The sequence below is a fragment of the Patella vulgata genome, chromosome 4, assembly GCF_932274485.2.
Source record: "Patella vulgata chromosome 4, xgPatVulg1.2, whole genome shotgun sequence".
Classification (NCBI taxonomy): domain Eukaryota; kingdom Metazoa; phylum Mollusca; class Gastropoda; family Patellidae; genus Patella; species Patella vulgata.
Window position 1 is genome coordinate 56428264 of NC_065882.2, and position 20027 is coordinate 56448290.

The 20027-nt window shown below is 36.4% G+C and overlaps 1 protein-coding gene across 4 annotated transcripts; it reads right to left on the reverse strand.

Annotated features, from left to right (window-relative positions):
- Positions 1 to 4: 4 nt before the first annotated feature.
- On the reverse strand, positions 5 to 19748 carry LOC126817315 (uncharacterized). 4 transcript variants are annotated; one of them, XM_056100661.1, is made up of 20 exons: positions 19599 to 19711; positions 18751 to 18876; positions 17174 to 17226; positions 16755 to 16909; positions 15816 to 15946; positions 15529 to 15664; positions 14954 to 15022; positions 14511 to 14623; positions 13412 to 13493; positions 11320 to 11487; positions 8744 to 8833; positions 6766 to 6860; positions 6541 to 6648; positions 5990 to 6050; positions 5097 to 5204; positions 4637 to 4701; positions 2930 to 3001; positions 1943 to 2112; positions 1157 to 1284; positions 5 to 238 (listed from the first exon to the last, which is right to left on the reverse strand). In XM_056100661.1, the coding sequence occupies exons 2-20, from the start codon at positions 18765 to 18767 to the stop codon at positions 179 to 181; spliced, it is 1881 nt and encodes a 626-aa protein (XP_055956636.1). In that variant the 5' UTR covers positions 18768 to 18876; positions 19599 to 19711; the 3' UTR covers positions 5 to 178. The 4 variants fall into 4 exon arrangements, with proteins under 4 accessions (XP_055956636.1, XP_055956637.1, XP_055956634.1 ...); XM_056100662.1 differs by lacking the exon at positions 18751 to 18876 and having other exon boundaries at positions 19599 to 19748; XM_056100659.1 differs by lacking the exon at positions 18751 to 18876 and having other exon boundaries at positions 19236 to 19731.
- Between the last annotated feature and the right edge of the window lie 279 nt (positions 19749 to 20027).

The following is a 20027-nucleotide window of genomic DNA, read 5'->3' on the forward strand; positions in this document are numbered from 1 at the left end:
ACTGTGTATTTGACTTCTTTATTTTAACAATACAGGAACACACGTTAAAAGTTATTACATCTATAATTCTATCAATCAATACAGCACACAGGAACATAACATATCAAAATAGATTGTAGTCATTACGGCCATCGTCCTAATTCACATCTGCTTCCATCGTTCTGTCTTGTATAACGGTCTATAGTAGTAAGTGCAGGAGGACCACACTACACGTAAAACACAAATCTACACGATAAACCTGCGGACAAGACAGAAAATAGACATTGCACCAAATAAACAAATATCAAATCAAGTGAATGGATCCGGGGGCTAGCCGTAAGGTAGTTCTTTGTGATTCACAGTACTGCAACCATCCTTTGCATAGCGGTCTCTGTTGACTTTCTTGTCCAGAATTAACATTTTCTGCAGGCTTTGGAGTGTAGTTACATATTTACGTGTATGCTAGATGTACTTCCAAGTTGTGGAAAAGTGAAAACCGGGTAAAGAATTAACATGGTGACCTGCGACATTCGGTTTTAAATATTATTATCATGTAAAAATCATGATTTACAATCAAATACTATTGAAGTACAATTCGTTTCATTTTGTTTACACCCCACTCCACCCACGCGTACACACATATCAAATTTAAAAATTTAGGCCTAATTTTGGGTATTGTGTGAACAGTAGACGTAAATGGTGACTAGACAGGCTATATATACAATTAAACCAATACACTGTACTTAGTTTCTTACTTAGAATTTAAGTGTACGATAGAAATGTATCTTAATTCGATCTCCTTAAATATCATTCTTGCATTCCGGAACTACAACCGATCACATGTGACTTTAAAAAAACCCTCAATTTTCGTCAAGGTCTCTGAGATGTAATTAAGGTTAGGGCACGTGATTGTTGGCAAGAGTCTATATAGGTAAGCGTTAGGGCTAGGTCCGGGGTTAGGTTTAGTGTTGGGATTACATCTCGTGACCTTTGACCAAACTTGAAGTTGGCCTTATAAAATAGATCTAACCGTAAAGTTCTTTCACGGATGTATTCACAAAAATTAGAGGCAGTAAGAAGACTCAAAGTAAAACAATAAACGATTCAACTATTATCTAAACAATTTTCATTTTATTAGATAATTTCCGAATGTCATCCATATAGCAACTCAACCTACAATTCCTGCGGAATGATAGTTAACCGTTTCCTTTATCCAATCGTTGACAATAGTTTCCAGGAGATTTAGTGGAACGGGTCCATGGGTGAGTATGACCGAATGGAAATCTTTGATATCAAACTTACTACCTGAAAAAATATTCAGATAGATCACAAACTTTATTAAAGTTAAAGAGCCCTGATCACTCCCACGAAAAAAAATTAAATGTTGATAATTGCAAGTGAAAAAGTATATATCAATTTGTCTCAATTTGTATGTATAATTTCAACACCACAAATCAAACATTATTTTTTTTTACTAAAAATCAAAGTGAAAACGAAAACACGACTAGAATACATTTCGCCCCAAGGGGAGTTTCAACTGTCGGACTAAAAAAATCGAGTAAGTGAAACAATTTGTGAAACTTCATATCAAATCGTTCGTGAAACTAACAACATGTTTTATTGCATTAAATCTTAAGCACTATTACATGTATATGACAATGTAATATAAGTATGTAGGATTGATGCACACACACGAAAATCAGAAATATTGCATACATGTATAATATGCCTGGCTTTTGGAAAATGGTAGAATATTCTACATTCTAAAGCACTCCAACCGGGACCCGTTTATTTTAGAATGGGCGAGCCCTCTCCACTTTCAAATTATAGAGCCTGTGGGACAAATATGATTGACTTGAAGCCAGTTCCTGGGGATATACTACATAGGTATTGCAATTATTTTTTAAATCAAAAATCCCCGAACGTTATTTGAAGTATGACATATTTTAACTTATATCTTTACCTAGTGCTGTCCTAGCTCTTTCTCTCAGCTCTCTTATTTTCATTTCACCTATTTTATAAGCACATGCCTGTCCTGGCCATGTTATATATCTATTGACCTCAGTTTCTATTTCAGCACGAGGTAAAGGTGTATTATCAATCATATATTGTACTGCTTGCTCTCTACTCCATCTTAAAGAAATACAATTGTTTACGTTATGAATAGCATAATTATAATATTGGTTAGTCTAAAGATAATTTAGACACGGCCCAGTTTACTGTGTGTTCTTTCCATCGGTCAGTTATAGTAGTAATAGTAGTCAGGGCCGGTTGTGGAAAATGCAGAGCCCAATTTGGGAGGTCCGAGGTTACAGGATATGAATACATGGCAGGATATGAATAGCTTTAACTAGGCTATGGGATTTTCTTTAAGTTGGTGAGCTCTGGAGCCTCTTTCTAGTGCGCCGCCCAATTTGGGGAAATTGGTCAAATTGTGCCAAAAACGGACCTCTGGTAGTAGTAGTAGTAGTAGTAGCTAAGGCTTAAGGTTCGTTTCCGTAGACACGTCTTTCGTAGGAAATTTGTAGGTTAGACCAATCATTTTAGAGAGCCCAGTATGTGGGATGCGAAAGTGAGGACATAAAAAACTCGCCACATCGATCCAAGGACATAATGAGCTGTCGTGCCAAATCGGATATATACCCTATAACATACCCTAATCAAGACCCTGGTGTAGATGGGGGCAGATGCTGACTGACCCGTGTTGCCTTCGGATGCTTAGTTATCGAGAGAGTCCTAAATGTAATTGTTTTACGCCATATACCCATGGTATATGCCCAGTGTATCCAGTGAATCCTGATTAAACGGTATAGTTCAAAGAGCAAAAAAAAAAAAAAAAAACCGCCAGGCTGCAGTTAAAATTCAAATTCAATTCAGGATATAGCATACTTTAAGATATTGTGGTTGAAATAACGAAAATCATAATAGTATGTATTATTTATATACCTACTTAAAATAATGCAGACCTGTATCCACAACCAGACGGCAACCTCTAAATATTTCAAAACCATATCGTCCTATTCTGAAACATAGTAATATTTATAATGTTTTAATATATATGTTGCCTAATGGATAGCTTCATTTAACCACTATTAAAAAATAACACGATTATCGCTGTTTAAAGGAACATTATGGGAGATCAGATCAATAGTTGATAGTTCTCGCTATAATAGCTAAAAAATAGATAACGTAAATAGGATATGCTGAAAATTTCAGTCAAATTGCTCCTATGTGAACCAAGATTAGCCTAGCCTCGATCATCTTTACTAAATTTCAGTCAAATTGCTCCAATGTGAACCGAGATATTAGCATTTGAATTTTAGCCTAGCCTCGATCATCTTTACTATAGTCGGTACGATAAAAAACAAAGTCTCGATTATCCATTTTTACTTTTAATTATTTTTCAATAAATGTATTCCAACCCGCTAAATATCACAGACTAGCGATGGCATCGAGAGTTGTTTATGGTCTGGAGAAGTTAATTAATGTCTAATTAATAATTCAGATAACATTTCAGGCCTAAGGAATGACCTACAATAGGCAGATTTCGCTCTTGCATAATATATGTTTAAATTTTTAATGGTTTTGTTCTGGTATTTTTTTTTGTTTTTTTGGAAAACCTGTCTACATTTGTAATACATCGAATATTTAATCACGTATGACAGAGATCGTGGGGTTACAAACTCGGGTTTTAATTTGTATGTTTCGCGGTTCCCAATATGCCTATTAAACTATTCATCGCTTCTTTCGATCTGCAAATCAGGTCCTATACCAATCTACAAGAACCATCAAGAGCGTTTCTTTTGTCAACAGCGCCCAAAGTATTGCAAAAAGTGTCCAACAGGGAAAGATTTGTGAGAGATATGAACATTTTACATATCATATCCAAATCGAAACGATTTCATAAAACAGTTAAGGATAATCTTAAATTTGGCCCGAATGGTTCTAATCAATCTGATTAAAATAACAGACCTATATTTCGTTTGGGTTTTTTTTTCATACTTTCAATGGCCTCTACTACATGAAGATCTGACAGGTTGTAGCGGGAGGTGTCAAGGGTCATACGAGCGGCATATGACCCCGTTACGTCAGGCATTTGATTAACCAATCAGTGTTGATGTATCTAGTGAAATACCCAGAGTTCCGTGCACCGCACGCCAAGAACTCGCCGCAAGGGATCTTTTCATTGACTAATCCCTTACATCAACCAGAACGCGGGTTATATAACAACTCTTCCAGGTCCTAGTGTAGTAAAGAAAAGTAATACGGAAGTTTGAACTATAAAAAACGAAACTAAATAGGATCTGTGTTTTCATCAAAATGGGTTCTAATAATCATCAACAAGAGGGTTTTGTCAGCAGCGTCCAAGTGGCCGACAAGGAAAATATGTTGTATGCATGTATTTATACATGTATCTACACATCATATCCAAAACATTGAACAAATTATGTATAGTTGAAATTTTGACAAAAACGGTGTTACAAATCACCGACAAGAGAGGGCTATTTTGCATTAATGCATATAATGACTTTAATTATGCATATACCTGGTGTGGGTGTGTGTGGGTGTGTGTGTGTGTGTAGGGGGGGGGGGCATCTTCGATCCCCAGATTTATATTAATGTTGCTTCTATAATACAATATGAAGTCATTACTTACAATTCCATGTAATTCTTGTATAGTCCCAGATCCTCGCCCAATGACTCGGCATACAGACCCCAGCCCTTTTAAAGGAAAATAAGCACTGTTAAATCCTAATCGTCAGCTAAAATACAAAATCTATTGGAGAATATCCATCAATAAATTGAATGTGGGGCCATCTGTTGAGAAAAGTGTAGTAAATGAAATGAAATGGGTGTTTAATGTCCTACTTTTCTTCATGAAGTCGGACATACGCCATGAGGTAAAGTTTTGCCCAATCTACTCTTAATTTAGAATTCCAATTGTCATTGGTTTCCTTGCGTGGGACCTCGGTTTTTCGTAATATCCGAATAACTAGACGCTCTGCACCACTTACTAGGACAAAACAAGCTGGTCAGTTAGAAAGCACATTACGCAAATCTGTAATATAATTGCACCCATTCTTGCAAAAGATTATGCGTAAATCTAATTAAGTTACCTCTGTATATGCCGTATAGAATGGGAAATGGTAAGGAATGGCGAAATATCGTTCATATTCTATATTCTTCTGAAATCCTGGAAGACCAGCCTTCAATGCGTAACCACCCTGTTTAATATATATATATTTATTATAATTCGTTAGAAAATATCCAACTAGTTAACGAGTAGTTAGTATTACAAGTAGGGTAGATCGACAATAAAAAAGACCCTAAACTCCATAATAAAACGATTCCCTTTAAATAGACCCATGACCTGTTCTGGGTGCCGTGTGTCCTGGACTATAACATTCTTTACATAAATGAAACTTCATTCGATAAACCACAATTCCTGCTTTCCAGATGGTAGCATGGTCAGTAAATTGGGAAAATATTTCAAGAGTCTTAGATTAAACTGCATGCGTTTCAAAGGACTTTTGGATAGAATGTTTCTAAATCTATAAAACGACTACCTGAACAATTCCATCTATTCTGCCCCCGCCCGCCAATAATCAATATTTTCTGTCTCTCATCCACCCCCCCCCCGCCCCATGTCTAATTTTTTCTAAAAGTTTTGAAAATAATAACCCACAACAGAGTTCAACAAATAACCAGTGATACAGTTCATCCTTAATTATACACAGATATTTCGGGGCAAACATGGCATATTTCTAACTAATTTGATTGGTGCTCAGGTCAGTGGCGGTGCGTAAAAACAGGAAAACCTGACAATAACCCACGATGTTAAACAAGTGACAGACACTGTATTCTATTTTCATAGCACGGGATAGAACACCGGCTACAGTACACAGTCTTCTGAATGCGTGTGTAGAAAATACGCTAAAATAAATCATATGATTTTGTATTTTTTGGTTTAATACCCGATTTGTATCTCAGAAAATAACTTTATATTTACTTGTAAATGGTGACCAGGAACAGTTTCGTGTAGACTTAAAGCCATCATATTAAATGTTGGTCTGAAAAATACAATAGAATGGTTATACCAGGCAACACAATGTAACCAAACCTACTTTGAGTTAGATAAAAATAAATTACTGAATGGAATTATTCTGAAATTTGCTTCGAAAGATTATGCGGAAGTCGTCTTGTTTAATAATATTAATATTAGATCGACTATGGAACATACATTTGGGTATATCTCAACACTTGATTGATCTTTAGCCGTTCAATTGTCAGATCGGGGTCTCAAATCAATGAGGTCTTGTAACGTCAGGAAACCACCAAAGTAATGCAGTTAATTGGCGAACTACTTAATTTAAGGAAGTACTTTAAGATGAATATTTCTTGGTGAATTAGATTCTAACCCATATGTTTAGCTTTTCCAGTAGCCATGTTCGTTTACACTTAAAAATAGGTGGAAGATCAACTGCATGTGGTCAAATCATTGCTGATTTGTATCTAGTTATAATGGAAGACCAATGATAAAAAATTGTTTAAATAATTTACGATTCTGCAGGTTTTAATAGGTTAACTTGAAATACTCCTGGTCTAGAACCGTCTTCAGTACCAATAATATATTGACCACCAGGACCATCATAGGGTTCTTCTTCTACCCTAAAATATCAAATCAAAATGTAACATAATACACAATACCACGTATAAATCCAACGTGACGATATATTCGCCAATGATTTAATTGTAATGAATGAAATAGATATTTGTTAAACTTACACAACTTTTAAATCAGGTAAATTCTTAAACATCTTTGGTAGAGCTGGGTAAATTCTTTTAAATATAATGTTATTGTATTCCTGTAATAATTCTCCCTGAAAGAAAAAAACAGATAACGGTATGGGTCGTAATACATCTTTAAGGAGGTTCAAAAGGCGGCATTACGCCCAACTTAGCCTAAAAATGCCATAATGCTGTTTCCAAAACTAACCACATGTCCCTTGGATATAACGGCCCAAAAGAGACGATAGTACATAAAACATATATTTTTCACAAACACTTTCTCTTTATTGTCGACATTATCAGCATTACCCAATAGCCATTTTAAATTTCGTCAAACAAGTCCAACGACTGCTTGCAGTCAACCCACATTTGCACCATTTTGAGGCAGAAATAAATATATGTGAAGATAGTCCACGCTAAAAGGGGAATTATGGAAGATTAAAGAAAGAACTGGCAATTCTCACTATAATAGTTAAAAACTAGATAATGTAAAGGGAATATGCTGAAAATTTCAGTCAAATTGCTTCACACTCAGGACCGAGATATTAGCAATTGAATGTTAGTCCTAGCCTCGATCATCATTACTAAATACGATACAATAAAAAAAAATAGTCTCGATTATCGACTTTTTGGATTTAATCATCAATGAGCGTTGAGCATCTGATCGGATTCAAATCCAGTGAAAATTCGACACATAAGATGGCATCGAGAGTTGATTATGATCTTTTTATGTTAATAAATATCTAATTAATAATTTATATAGTTGTATAGTTTTTGTTCTTTTATTTTCTGTGGTTGAATTAAATTTAAATCATTGCGTATTTAAGCAATAACTTCCTTGTTGTATTTGCCTTCAAGCTGAAAAGCATTTCGAAATATTGGCAAGTTTATCTAATTTATTCGCATTATACAAACAAGTTAAGAGGACTGAAAAAAAAAGTTATATTCTATTGCTCAAATCTCTTAAAGCGAAGTGCTTTCCTTGGTTGGGCGTCACGGTGGCTAAGTGGATAAAACGCTGGCTCGCTAGCCTGTAGGTCGGGTGTTCGATCCCTGCATTGGCTCAGAAAGTTCATCCAGATTTTCCTTCGTGATTCCCCCTTGTCAGTGATGCAGGGTCGAGGGCCTGACAAGGACAGCTGTCTAGTCGTTCGGATGGGACGAAAAACATTGGCGTGCACATAAAAGATCCCTTGACAGATGGAATTCGATATAAGAGTAGGCAGTAGTGCCGCTGACCGGGCAAAATTTCCTCACGCCCGTCTTCATTAGCCCATTTCGGAGCAGAACAGTAGGACGTTAAACCCCATTTCATTGCATTTCCTTTCCATGGATGTAAAGTTTCTCATTTATGTTGTATCGAAGACCATAGGTGTCATTTGGATCGTAAGAACCATTACTGAATAATTTCTATCAGAAGAATATATTTTTCTTGTTATAAGAAAAAAATAGCCATATGCCATTCTTGAACTTTGTGAAACGGTGGTGATTGCTATTTGTTTAAAAGGCCCGAATTCCTTTCCTTGAATGTAACATTTCTCATTTCTGTCGTATGGAAGACCATAGGTGTCATTGTTAGTAAGAATCATTTCTGAGTAATTTTAATCAGAACAATATATTATTTTGTTATAAGAAAAAAACTAGATATATATGCCATTCTTTAACTTAATGAAACGGTGATGATTGTTATTTGTTTAAAAGGCCCGAGATGTGTCGTTCTCATGGCGTTGACCGTTAATGTAGACTAAATTATAGACCAAAAATATAGGGTTATTTCGAGGTTTAAAGACCCACATAATATTTACAGTAGTATCTTGTTATGTATCCATCCAGATTAAGCTGTGCGGTGCATCATAATTTACAACATAAAACATCTTCTATTAGGGCAAATCTAATTGTCACACAGAAAGTTATGTTTAAATAAGAGATATACATTTATACAGTTATAGACATGAATGTTTCGTTTCGTACTTACACCGTTTGACATGTGAAGCGATGGCCGTGCTTTAATAATTTGATAAAACTGAGATAACGTTCCTTTAAAATCTTCCTTTTCCCTCATTAACTGTAAATGAAAGGTTTGAAAATATAAAGACAAACTTATCTCTCAGCTGATATGTCCTACATTCTTTATAGCAGATCAGATTTATAACTGAAAGCCGTGTAACTAAAGGCTCTTTTCAGGACTAACCTCTGACACATCCTCGGTATCCCCAGTGTTCTCATTCCGTTCTACTCCACTATACCCTGGGTTAATCTATAGGGTTTCCACGATTTCAAATTATCTGCCCTGGCCTTAATTGTAGCTAAAGTCTACGAACCAGTCAAAAACCAGTTTACAAACCATTCGTACCATATTTATGTTGATTTACTGAATGATTTATGTAAATAATGTCTATATTTCTAATTCATCTATATTTAATTGTATGATCAGATTTTAAATATATACAACATCTATATGTTTGACTTTTGTTATTATTATTACTATTCGTCCTTTGTATGAAACGTTTTATTCTGTTATGTTTATTATTATTGAACTTATACTTGGCAATTTGATTCACAATAACTTGTCTACGATATCACGTGGACATAAAACTCGGGGAACGAACGAACGAAGGAACGATACTCAAAAAAACTCTTGACCCTACATATGTATACTATTCAAAAAAAGTAGGAGATATTTGATTTTGGGGGCATAATACTAAAATATGCAAATGACTACGAAAAAAGTCACTATAGAACCTAACAGAAGAAACATTTCCAGTTACATGTGACGCCCAAACGCACCAATAGCTACCGCATGGAATGCAGGTGATGCTTGGGATCATCATGGGGGTCCAACCCAAGATTTGCACGACTCTGACTTTGAATGTTACAGTCATTGTGGCATTGAATTCCAGGGTGGAAACATCAGTTTAATTGTTTTAGTGACCAGAAAACAAATTTTGATATGCGTCGGCTTACCCAAAATGAAAGGTTACGTGCCCTTGGCATGCTACAGATCGGCACAACACAGGCGGTTGTGGCGCGGACGATGAATGTTTCTCAGTCTGTCATAAGCAGGCTATGGTCCAGATACCGTGATACACAATCTGTACAGGACAGACCACGCTCAGGTCGACCAAGGGCGACAACTCAAGCCCAGGATCGATTTATCCGTACCTTGGCCTTGAGAAATCGTGTCATCACAGCAAATCAGATCAGCGCTCGTCTTCAAACAGACACTGGTGTGAGAGTGAGTGGCCAGACGATTCGGAATCGACTGCATAGTGGTCACCTTCGCGCCCGACGTCCTCGCGTGATCCCTTGTTTGAGAGATCATCACATTCAGGCAAGACGTCGTTGGTGTAGGGATCGTCAACACTGGGATAATCGACGCTGGAGCAATGTGATGTTTTCAGATGAGTCAAGGTTCACTGTTGATATTTTGGACAGACTTAGGAGGGTGTGTCGTCGTCGAAACGAGCGCTTCCAAGACGTTAACGTCATCAGACATGATCGATTTGGACGTGGTTCTGTTATGGAGAGGGGAGGGATCAGTGATGCGGGAAGAAAGGCTTTACATGTTGTTGCAGGGCGTGTTACAGGCCAGTACTACCGGGACAACATCTTGGCAGTCCATGTTGTGCCGTTCGCACGACGTCATGGCCGCCGTTTCATCTTCCAGGATGACAACGCAAGATGTCACAGGGCCAGGATCGTTACAGGTTACCTCCAACAACAGAACATCACCACATTACCTTGGCCAGCACTGAGTCCCGACCTCTCCCCCATCGAGCATGTCTGGGACATGCTTGGACAGAGGTTACGTCAACGTCAACGACGTCCTGCCAATGTCCAAGAACTTGCTGCTGCGTTGCAACAGGAATGGGACAATCTGGACCAAAATGACCTTAGACGTCTCATTAGGAGTATGCCACGTCGGATCAATGCTTGTTTGGCAAACAGAGGAGGATTTACCCGTTACTGACTTGGTTGTGATGCTGTGGTAACTTTGCTGTTTGACCCCGGGTATCATTTTACCCTTATAATGGTCAGTCTGTGCCTTACTTAGTCTAACGATCATTTGGAATAAATCGATGAATGTGAACTTCATTTCATTTTGTCATTTGTTTCTTCGTCAGTTTCATTAGGTGACTTTAATAACACTTAAAAATCAAATATCCCCTACTTTTTTGAATAGTATATATAAACATCCGGTCTTCATTAATAATATAATAGTGTATAATTTTTTAGTAATAAATATGCATTTAGATTAATTCGGACTTCTCTCATTTAGGCTAACTCCAAACCTTGTCGACGAGAGTTACTTCTCTTTTTCTACTTCCTATTCAGTTAACGATTTATTGGATTGGTCGATCAAAATAGCACAATTATTCAGGGCGGGTAACTTGAAAACGTGTCTCCCCCATAGATTAACCCAGGGGTTAGTGGAGTGAAAGGGAATGAAACCAATGGGGATACCGCGGATGCCTCTGACTGTGAAATAACATTATTTCAATAATTCGATTAGTATGAAGAAATACGAAAAGACAAATATGCGTTTTTTACCTTTGTAATCTCTTCTTTAATTCTTTTAACTTCATCTAAGCCTTTTTGGTGAACTTCTGCTGGAGACATATCTGTTGATAAGTGCCATTTTAAACAGGCTTTGTAATACTCCTGTCCGTCTTTCCACCCATCTACCCCATACGACTTTCTCGTATTTGACATATATGTCTAAATTAAGAAAAACAAATCTTGAAAACTTGATATCTACTAAAAACTAAGTTAGCAATATATTAAAGTGAAATGAAATGAAATGGGGTTTAACGTCCTACCGTTCTGCTCATATACTGCGCTAATGAAGACGGGCATACGCCATACGGTGTGCTATGAGGGAAATTTTGCCCGGGCAGTGGCACTATGTCCTACTCTTATATAGATTTCCAACTGCCAAGGGATCTTTTACTTGGACGCCAATGTATACAAGGGACCTCGGTTTTTCGTCCCATCCGAACGACTAACAGCTATCCTTGTCAGGCCCTCCGCCTTGTACCACTGACAAGGGGAAACCACGTCGGAAAATCCCGATGAACTTTCTCGGCCAATGCAGGAATCAAACACGCGACCTCCAGGCTAGCGAGCCATCGTCTTACCCTCTTAGCCACCGTGGCTCCTAATATATTAAAGTAGCTAAGTCTCTAACTCAATATCATCCAGAGTCTTCGACATTGAAAACACTAATTATTTGTCAATTTAATTTGATGTTGTGATCTTACCGAATAATTTGTCAATTTAATTTGATGTGATCTTACCAAGAAAAGTTGGGCATCTGATATGCAATATTTAAGACAAAATAAACATTTTATCATTGGTACAATGTGTTTCAGCGCCATTTGTAACAAGGGGCTCAATGAACGAGGCTAGACATATTTCACAAGTCATGTCAAACGGTGACGTCATATTCTTATTCGGAGAGCATGCGCAATAAATACTATCGGTGTAGACTGGAATAAACAGACGATAGAGATTGCCATTCGACTGAGACTTCTGGTAACTGATTTGGAATTAGGGTAAAAACGGAAACGATTGAATGTAAATCGATTTATATACATTCATATTACATTATAACTTGCGCTGCGTCAATTTTTAGGTCCCAAATATTTAGCGATTTAGCTTCTTTAATGTAAAACATATGACCAATACAAGTCTAAATTATGGGTTTAACACATGGTATTGGAGATGTACACGTTTGATTTTTATTTAAAATAAAAACAACAAATCAGTTGAACTGACTATAAAATCATGCATTGAGAAATAGATTTCACCCACCTATCGGAGAAAATATTCGTTGATGGTGTAATTCAAGGCAGACTAAAGATTATTCGTTCATCAGAGCAATGACTTCTCGTTGATATAAAGAATCTCCTACCAGTCTTTTTTGATATCAAAAAATATCAACACAAGTTGAAAAAGTAACAAAAAACGAGGCTCTGCCGAGTATTTTTTACTTTATCAACGAGTGTTGATATTTTCTGATATCAAAAAAGACGAATAGGAGGTTTTATTTATCACCCAATCCCTTCTTGCATGCACAAATAGATAAATATAATTATTTGCTGTAGATTTCACTTTTACTGAACACTACGGCGTAGTGATAAATCATTTACCGACAGCAATTCAACCACTTATATTGGCCCAGTGTTTCCATCAAGGTCAATTGAATAACAATAGTTCATTTTTAATATAAAAAAAAGTTACTTTTAATAAGAAATGAACTGTTCTTTGAAAATAAAAAAAAGTAGTTCCTTTTCAACTGACCAATCAAATTCTTGTAAAGCGGTAGATTATGAAATATATCACACAAGCGATATCTACTGTAGAATGTATTATTGGGTGATAAAGTGTGATTCACCGCAGACAAATGGTTATTCATCGATATTGTGATTTACGACAGACGAATGATTATTCATTGATAGTGGGTGGGATTCGCGGCAGATCAATGATTATTCGTCGGTACTTCATTAATAGCGTGCACAAAACAAACAATGATTATTCGTCGGTACTTCATTGATAGCGTGCACAGAACAGGCCTTACAAGTCAATAACTTTTATGTCTATTCACTATATCTATATAGTGAGATTTGTTTCAAGTACTTACCGTTTCTATGAAAGATTTTAATACTTTTATAGATTTAATGAAATTAGCCGTGGCTTCTTTTCCTCTTTTTACCATATCGTATCTAAATAATTTAAATAAAACAACAGCTTAATCGATACAGTACTTTATTATGCTTTTAGTAAAACAAAAGACTATTATAACTCTCTGATTTTAAAATGTTAATCTTCTTATAGGTTTTTAAAGCCTAGCGTCGCCGTGCTACGAATATACACCATCCAGCTTAAAATTCAAAATCTAGCATCTTTGTTCAGAGTCGAGTAATTGGACTGAAATTTTCAGCATATTCGCTTTACGTTATTTATTTGCAACGATTATAGCGTGAGTTGTCAACTCTTTATCAAATCTCCCATAACGCTCCTTTATTCGATGCTGTACTTTATTTTGTTTTTAGTAAAATAAAAGACTATTATAACTCTCTGATTTATAAAAATCTTATTATTGGGTTTTAAAGCCTAGCATCGCACTGCTACGAATATACACCACCCATTGGCTAGTTGGGTGTTGCTTTCAGATGTTCATGTACAGGGAAAAGAGGGTTACACGATTCCGAACGCCCTTAACTGAAGACTAGCCGAACCATTGAAGCAAATTAGGAAACTAGAACGTTTACAATGTTTCCTTGACAGGGTCTGTATTGCGAAAAGACTTCGAATTTCAAGATATGTCAATGTCCACTCAACGCAAATAAACTACGCTATTTCGGGACTAATACATCTTGCTATATCGGTATTTCGACAATTCTCTTGCATGGTTCTTTAGCAGCGTGAAGAAGCCGGAGAACTCGCAGAACACTCACGAGACTAGGCAAGTAATCCTGGGATCCAAACCACGGGGCTTGACCTAATGATGAACCAGAGATGGCCCACTGAATCTAAATAGGGATCCAATCGTAGAAAACGTGGACAAATGACCTTTATAGGAAATGTGGACAAACGGACGGACTTACCAATGTACAGACATATAAAGAGGAGATTAAACAATACACATGGAAGTGAAATGTGGGCATATACAAATTGGTATACGATGTTTGATGAACATTATATTAAAGGGAGTGGGAGGGAGAATATATCGAACTCACATTTCAGCTTGTGGTACGGTCAGTTTCTTAATAGTATCATTAAATGGTGTGAAGTAAACCGATTGTGTAGGATCTGATACTATTAGCTTTGCCAGTTGACTTGGAACATGAGACTGAAATTCAATAAAACATGGACCAAATGAACATGGCTTTCACATTTGTTACGGTTGTGGGAAGGGTGGGAGGAAGAGCCGTGGGTGTTTTCCAGTATTATAAATTAACCCTAATTCAGCATCCCAAAGTTCAGTAGCTACTAAAACATACCGAGAATCAAGACACAGCGGGCTAAACACACAAAATAGCCACAGAGGCGATTTAGGTACAGCAATCCCGACAATATCGCATATCGCAGTTTGTTCAGAAAAAAAGAAGTATGATGCCAAACGCCATTCAATGCTATTTATTGGGCAACTGAACTTATAATAGCTCATGATAATACTTACTATGGTCACATTATGATACGTTGCTTCAACCTTGATAGCCATATTGAATCTTTCAATAATCTGGTCAATCTGTAAGAGAAAAACTACAACCTCACATCAGACATTATGCCCAATTTGATTTAGGAACGGTTCATTATATTCAGAATGATACCAAATCAGGTACAAGGCAAATTTATAGATCAATATTTTTAAAACGACTAATTTGTTATGGAATGACAATGACTATTGTTCATAGAAATAAATTTGATTTGGTCTTGTATTTCGATTTTTGTCCTAGGCGATAAACTAAACCCGTATTACGCAACAGTTTAATAATTTACAAAAACACCCTCTGCTATTATATCATCCGTCTTTTTGCTTCAGTATTCCATAAGCCATCATTTTTTAAGGGTTGAATCAGGGCCATATATTAAACTATGGATAAAATTAACATCAAATAAAAACAATAATGATACATCTGTAACAACAAATTAATGATCGCGGAGTTTGGACAATAACCATCTGTATTTTACTAAGGTTGGCATTCTTGACCAGTGACAATTCTTGTCAATTTAGAGAAAGATTTTATACTGTACCTGTTTTGGATATGCTATAAGACGAGCAATGTAGTTTTCAAAATCTCCCTTTGTATCAAATGGTGTTACCTTCAGAAAAAAAGCTGGATCTGTCTGAAACCCCTCTATGGCTGTAATGGGATTCAGGGCTCCATAGCTGTATGAAAATTACAAACTAAGATCATATACTTCAATTACATTTAGGGAAACATGAAGGCTAGTATTAAATAGTTAAAACATAAATTTCTTTAAGACTACTGTTTCTGAAAATGTGTCATATTGTTCATTTAGCCGCTACAAAGACTTACTATCTCCATTTGTAATTATCGACGAAGGTCTGCATGGTATCCAAGAAGACATCATAGCTGTACTGTTGATCTTTAGACAAGCGTATTCTGTCTATTTTATTTAATTTCATGATATAGTCTTCAACGATTTTCTGAAATAGAAATAGAAAGAAACACATAACTAATACCTCTTGTTGGTGGTTGAAGGTGTGTACATCACTGGAGAGTGGAAACCAGTCCGCAAACTTTCTTTAAGGGCCAATCCCGAAAATAGTTTGGAGAATAAAACTGCTTAGTTTGTGTTAAAATCCCTTAAAATCCTCTACCCTAGGGTCGAGCAACTAACTCAATATATGTGATACGTTTTCAAACAACTTAAACCCGTCAGTCTCTTAATCTAGAAATAGAGACCGGTGTCCCAAGCTGTATTATGCGGTGTCTGGATAAAACCAGACTTTTATTTTATAAAAATAATGTGTAGGTGAAATTTACCTTTCGTTATCAAGTACAGCACATTGGTCATTCACTGTATAGACCTCTAAATGAACGGGAATCGATTATCAGGTCACCCAACGAAAAAATTGATCCGAAATCTTAAAAGGGTTACGTGTCCGGATAAGCAGTTTTGGCGTTCACGTCCAAACGACTCAATATTTTGAGCTGAATTTTTGGGACAGGGTAAATACACCATTCCTCTATATTTTGCCGATTAAATTTTATACTTACTCGGACTTTTAATTTTGAGACTCTGTTTAAATCGGGATAGTCCCTTTAATGTCGGGGGAACGTACTCGACCAACACTGGGGTCTACCACCTAAGACCTTCAGGTTAGTGAGCCAGTGCCTTACTAAGATTAACATTTAAAGGCAAATAAGCCAAGTATCATGATGGGACATGCAAAATTCAAATACATATCAAAATTTCCATTTTCTAACTTTCGTTACGTCTTTAAAACTAACCTTTCTTCTATCGAATTGCTGAACACTGAAATCTGTGACAAGGTCATTGTATTCAACTTGTCCAATTTCCGAAGAAAATTCTGGAGAATCTTTTAATCGCCATTGATAAAAATCTTGTTGTAATTTCTTAAGGTCCAAATCAATATCTCCACTAACTGAAATTAATATAGCTTAATTAGACGATACAGTTAGACATTTGTTTTACTAGTGGCAGGTACTACTATCGTCAGTATCAGTAATCGGGAATTCGATTTACTCTAAACTTGCAATAAACAATTCTAAAACAATTCATAACTTTTGTATTATCTCCAGTTACTGAAAATCCATATCAAATTGAAAATTTAGTATACGCCAGTTATCGGAAAAAATATGCTCTTGGGCAATTTATGCTGTAACTTAAGATAGTAAGGGTTATCTACCTTTAACTATGATACAAGCTGTTGTCAATAAAACAGCCCACATTTCGCAAATCCTAAAATAAAAAAATAAAAATATAAACATATATTTGAGTACATTTCGTATTTCTTTATCACTTCTTATCGATATTGGTGAGGTGCGGTGTGCATGTACAAAGATTAGCAAGTATTAAAGATGCATTATGTAAGATTTAGATAAAGAGCAGGAAGTTCTTGTTATAATAGTTCAAAAATAGATAATGGAAAATGAATATATTGAATATATCATTCAAATTATTTTTTTATTAACGAAGGATAATAGTGCTGAATATGAATATCTAGTGTAGATTGTTTATTTTCGAAGCAACGGCAGATGACAACCGAGACTAAATCTTGATTATTCATTTTATCGTTAAATTTCTATGTCTCGCATGTGTTCTAACCCATTTCAATCTCCTCCAACCGATGCTCTAGAGAGTTAATTATAGGCATGTTTAACTAGTAGTTTATATTACATTTCACAAAATAAAGACCGTTAATAGGACGATTTAGCTCTTACATAATACATCTTCAACTAAAGTGATTAATAACGGAAATTGGATTCTATTATTCACATTCAAGATCATTTGATTTAGCATTCATTTACATGTATATAAACTATTGGCAATATAGTCTTAAAAAAATTCAAGTTTGTAAAGTTTGCAGTAGATATTTTCAAAATGTAGAATTTTGCGTTTAAAAAACACGTGGTCTGCGTACGTTCGATTCTCGTAATGGCTGATCAGTTCAAACGTATGTTGTGTATGTTTTTTTAATCCAAACATTGTACTTGAAAATAGTGTTCAATTATTATAGTTGTGTCAGATATGGTTAGAAATGGTCCCATTCGGCGAAAAATAAAGAATCACGGTGAAAAATAGTAAGGATTCCAAAATACCTTCAGAACAGAGGTGTGTGGAAGCGATATTTTAATATTGCAGCTATATATGGACGGATAGGAACGGTCAGCGGACATCGTCCGATCGGAGGCGTTCCTAACCCTTAGCCGAGAAAATAAGTATAAACACGATACCGATCGAATGCAACATGAAGCCCCTTATGGGAGGGATCAGTCGACGTGAATCCAGACAAAACTTTATAATTAATTTCGAGGTTGCTCCTGGGTACAAGTGACGTATAGCCTAACCAGAACCGCCGTGGATATGTTCTGCAGGTGCGGCCCGGACCACGTTGCTGTCCTGGCTGTGATCTATTGAACCTGAATCACATTAAGGTAATGCGCCGACTGGAACCTAACACGTCGTTACAAATATGCTTTCACGGGGCTAGGCGTTATTTTGTCACAAGCCCCCCCCCCCCCCCCCCCCCCCCCCGCTCACAGAAAGCGGTCCCCTGAAAGCACACCGACATCCCTTCACGTAGATATTTCCACCCAGCGTTATCCCTCTGGGTGACCACTAGAGGCTGAAATGACAACCGTACCCATTTGGATAGTTTAAGCTTATCATCAAATTGCCGTCATTCATTTGCACATAAAATACAAGGACATAATAGTTAACCGCCATTACTATAGTAACTATAAATAGGGCAATTGTTTGTACCTGGATATCAGAATCATTTTTTTCAAATCTGCATGTTATTCAACAAGGAGTCCGTAGATTCCCTTGAAAGATGAATTCTCATGGTACCAATAAAAGCTCAAAGATGCTAAATAGTGCTTTGTTTACCTGAAAGCAACTACAGGTAATTCAAGAAGTCATAATTGTTTATTGCACTTACCTGATCAATATTTCTACGACAACAACTATTTATAGCCTAAATCAATATAACATATGCTAAAATGTTCCATACAGCTATCGTAAAGATTGATAGTACACGTATTGTTGACTATTTACACTGAACGAATATGTAGGCCAAAATAAGGTTTTCACGATTATGATAAAATCTCAACTGCCCCAGATATATGTCCTTAATAACTACATCCGTAAAATTTTGTTTTTTTGAATGGGGGGGGGGGGGGTCCCGGTAATGGAACGTTCTGGCTGTGGGGTTTATATATTTGATTGCTCTAAAGAATCAATGGTACCTTAGATTTCTATAAAGGTGAATATCGATACAGAAAACAGCGGCAAATTCTTTGTCAAGATGTGTTATAGAGTACATGCATTCAATTTTCTCCGATGCTTGTCATTCCAACAATAGAGGCAGTGAAATTTCAAAAGGAATCTTCTCTAGCTTGTGTAGTTCATGACGGCACGTAACAACCAAATACATCTTTAAATTTGTTGAATTAAATATATGTTGATTGCGTAGACTTTGTATCACCATCCATTATTATAAGTTTAGCATTACTGTAGACAATACTATATAATTTTTTCCGAGAATGTAATATTCGATAATGCTCGATAACACACACCATTTAATTTTTGAGTTTAAAACAATATGTTACCTAACACAGAAGTTTCCACCACAAACACGCCCTCGAAAACATTTACTTTACATTATAATATATAAAGTGAAGTATTATTAAATCTCGATACTCCACTTCGGCTGAGCGTTGCATGACAAAAACAGAAATTCGATAATGCTAAAAGCAAAAACACTATTCAGCGACCTATTGTCATAGTTGGGGGGAGGTAACTCCTACGATTGAATTTACATTGTTTTCAAATGGCCTCGCTTGACAACTCGACGTCGTCTGCGATAAAAAGTCAACCAAACAAACTTGAAGTTTCCCACCTCAAATTGTAGGGTGACCCGTGCACTCTACAGAAAGTTGGTCTCGACACGGCTAAATGTGCACGCTTCACTTGCGTGTCTCGAACTGATTTCTGACTACCCCGCACTCTCTTTGAGTCGATAACTAGCCATGGCACGT

Bases quoted from the DNA above. Each gene is read 5' to 3' on its own strand.
- LOC126817315 (XM_056100659.1), bottom strand. From the start codon at position 19,312: ATGTACTCTATAACACATCTTGACAAAGAATTTGCCGCTGTTTTCTGT. The intron at 14,624-14,953 runs GTAAGTATTATC...ATTGAATTTCAG, and splicing joins CGTATCATAATGTGACCATA to TCTCATGTTCCAAGTCAACT. The intron at 4,702-5,096 runs GTAACTTAATTA...TTCCTTTAAAAG, and splicing joins TCTATACGGCATATACAGAG to GGCTGGGGTCTGTATGCCGA.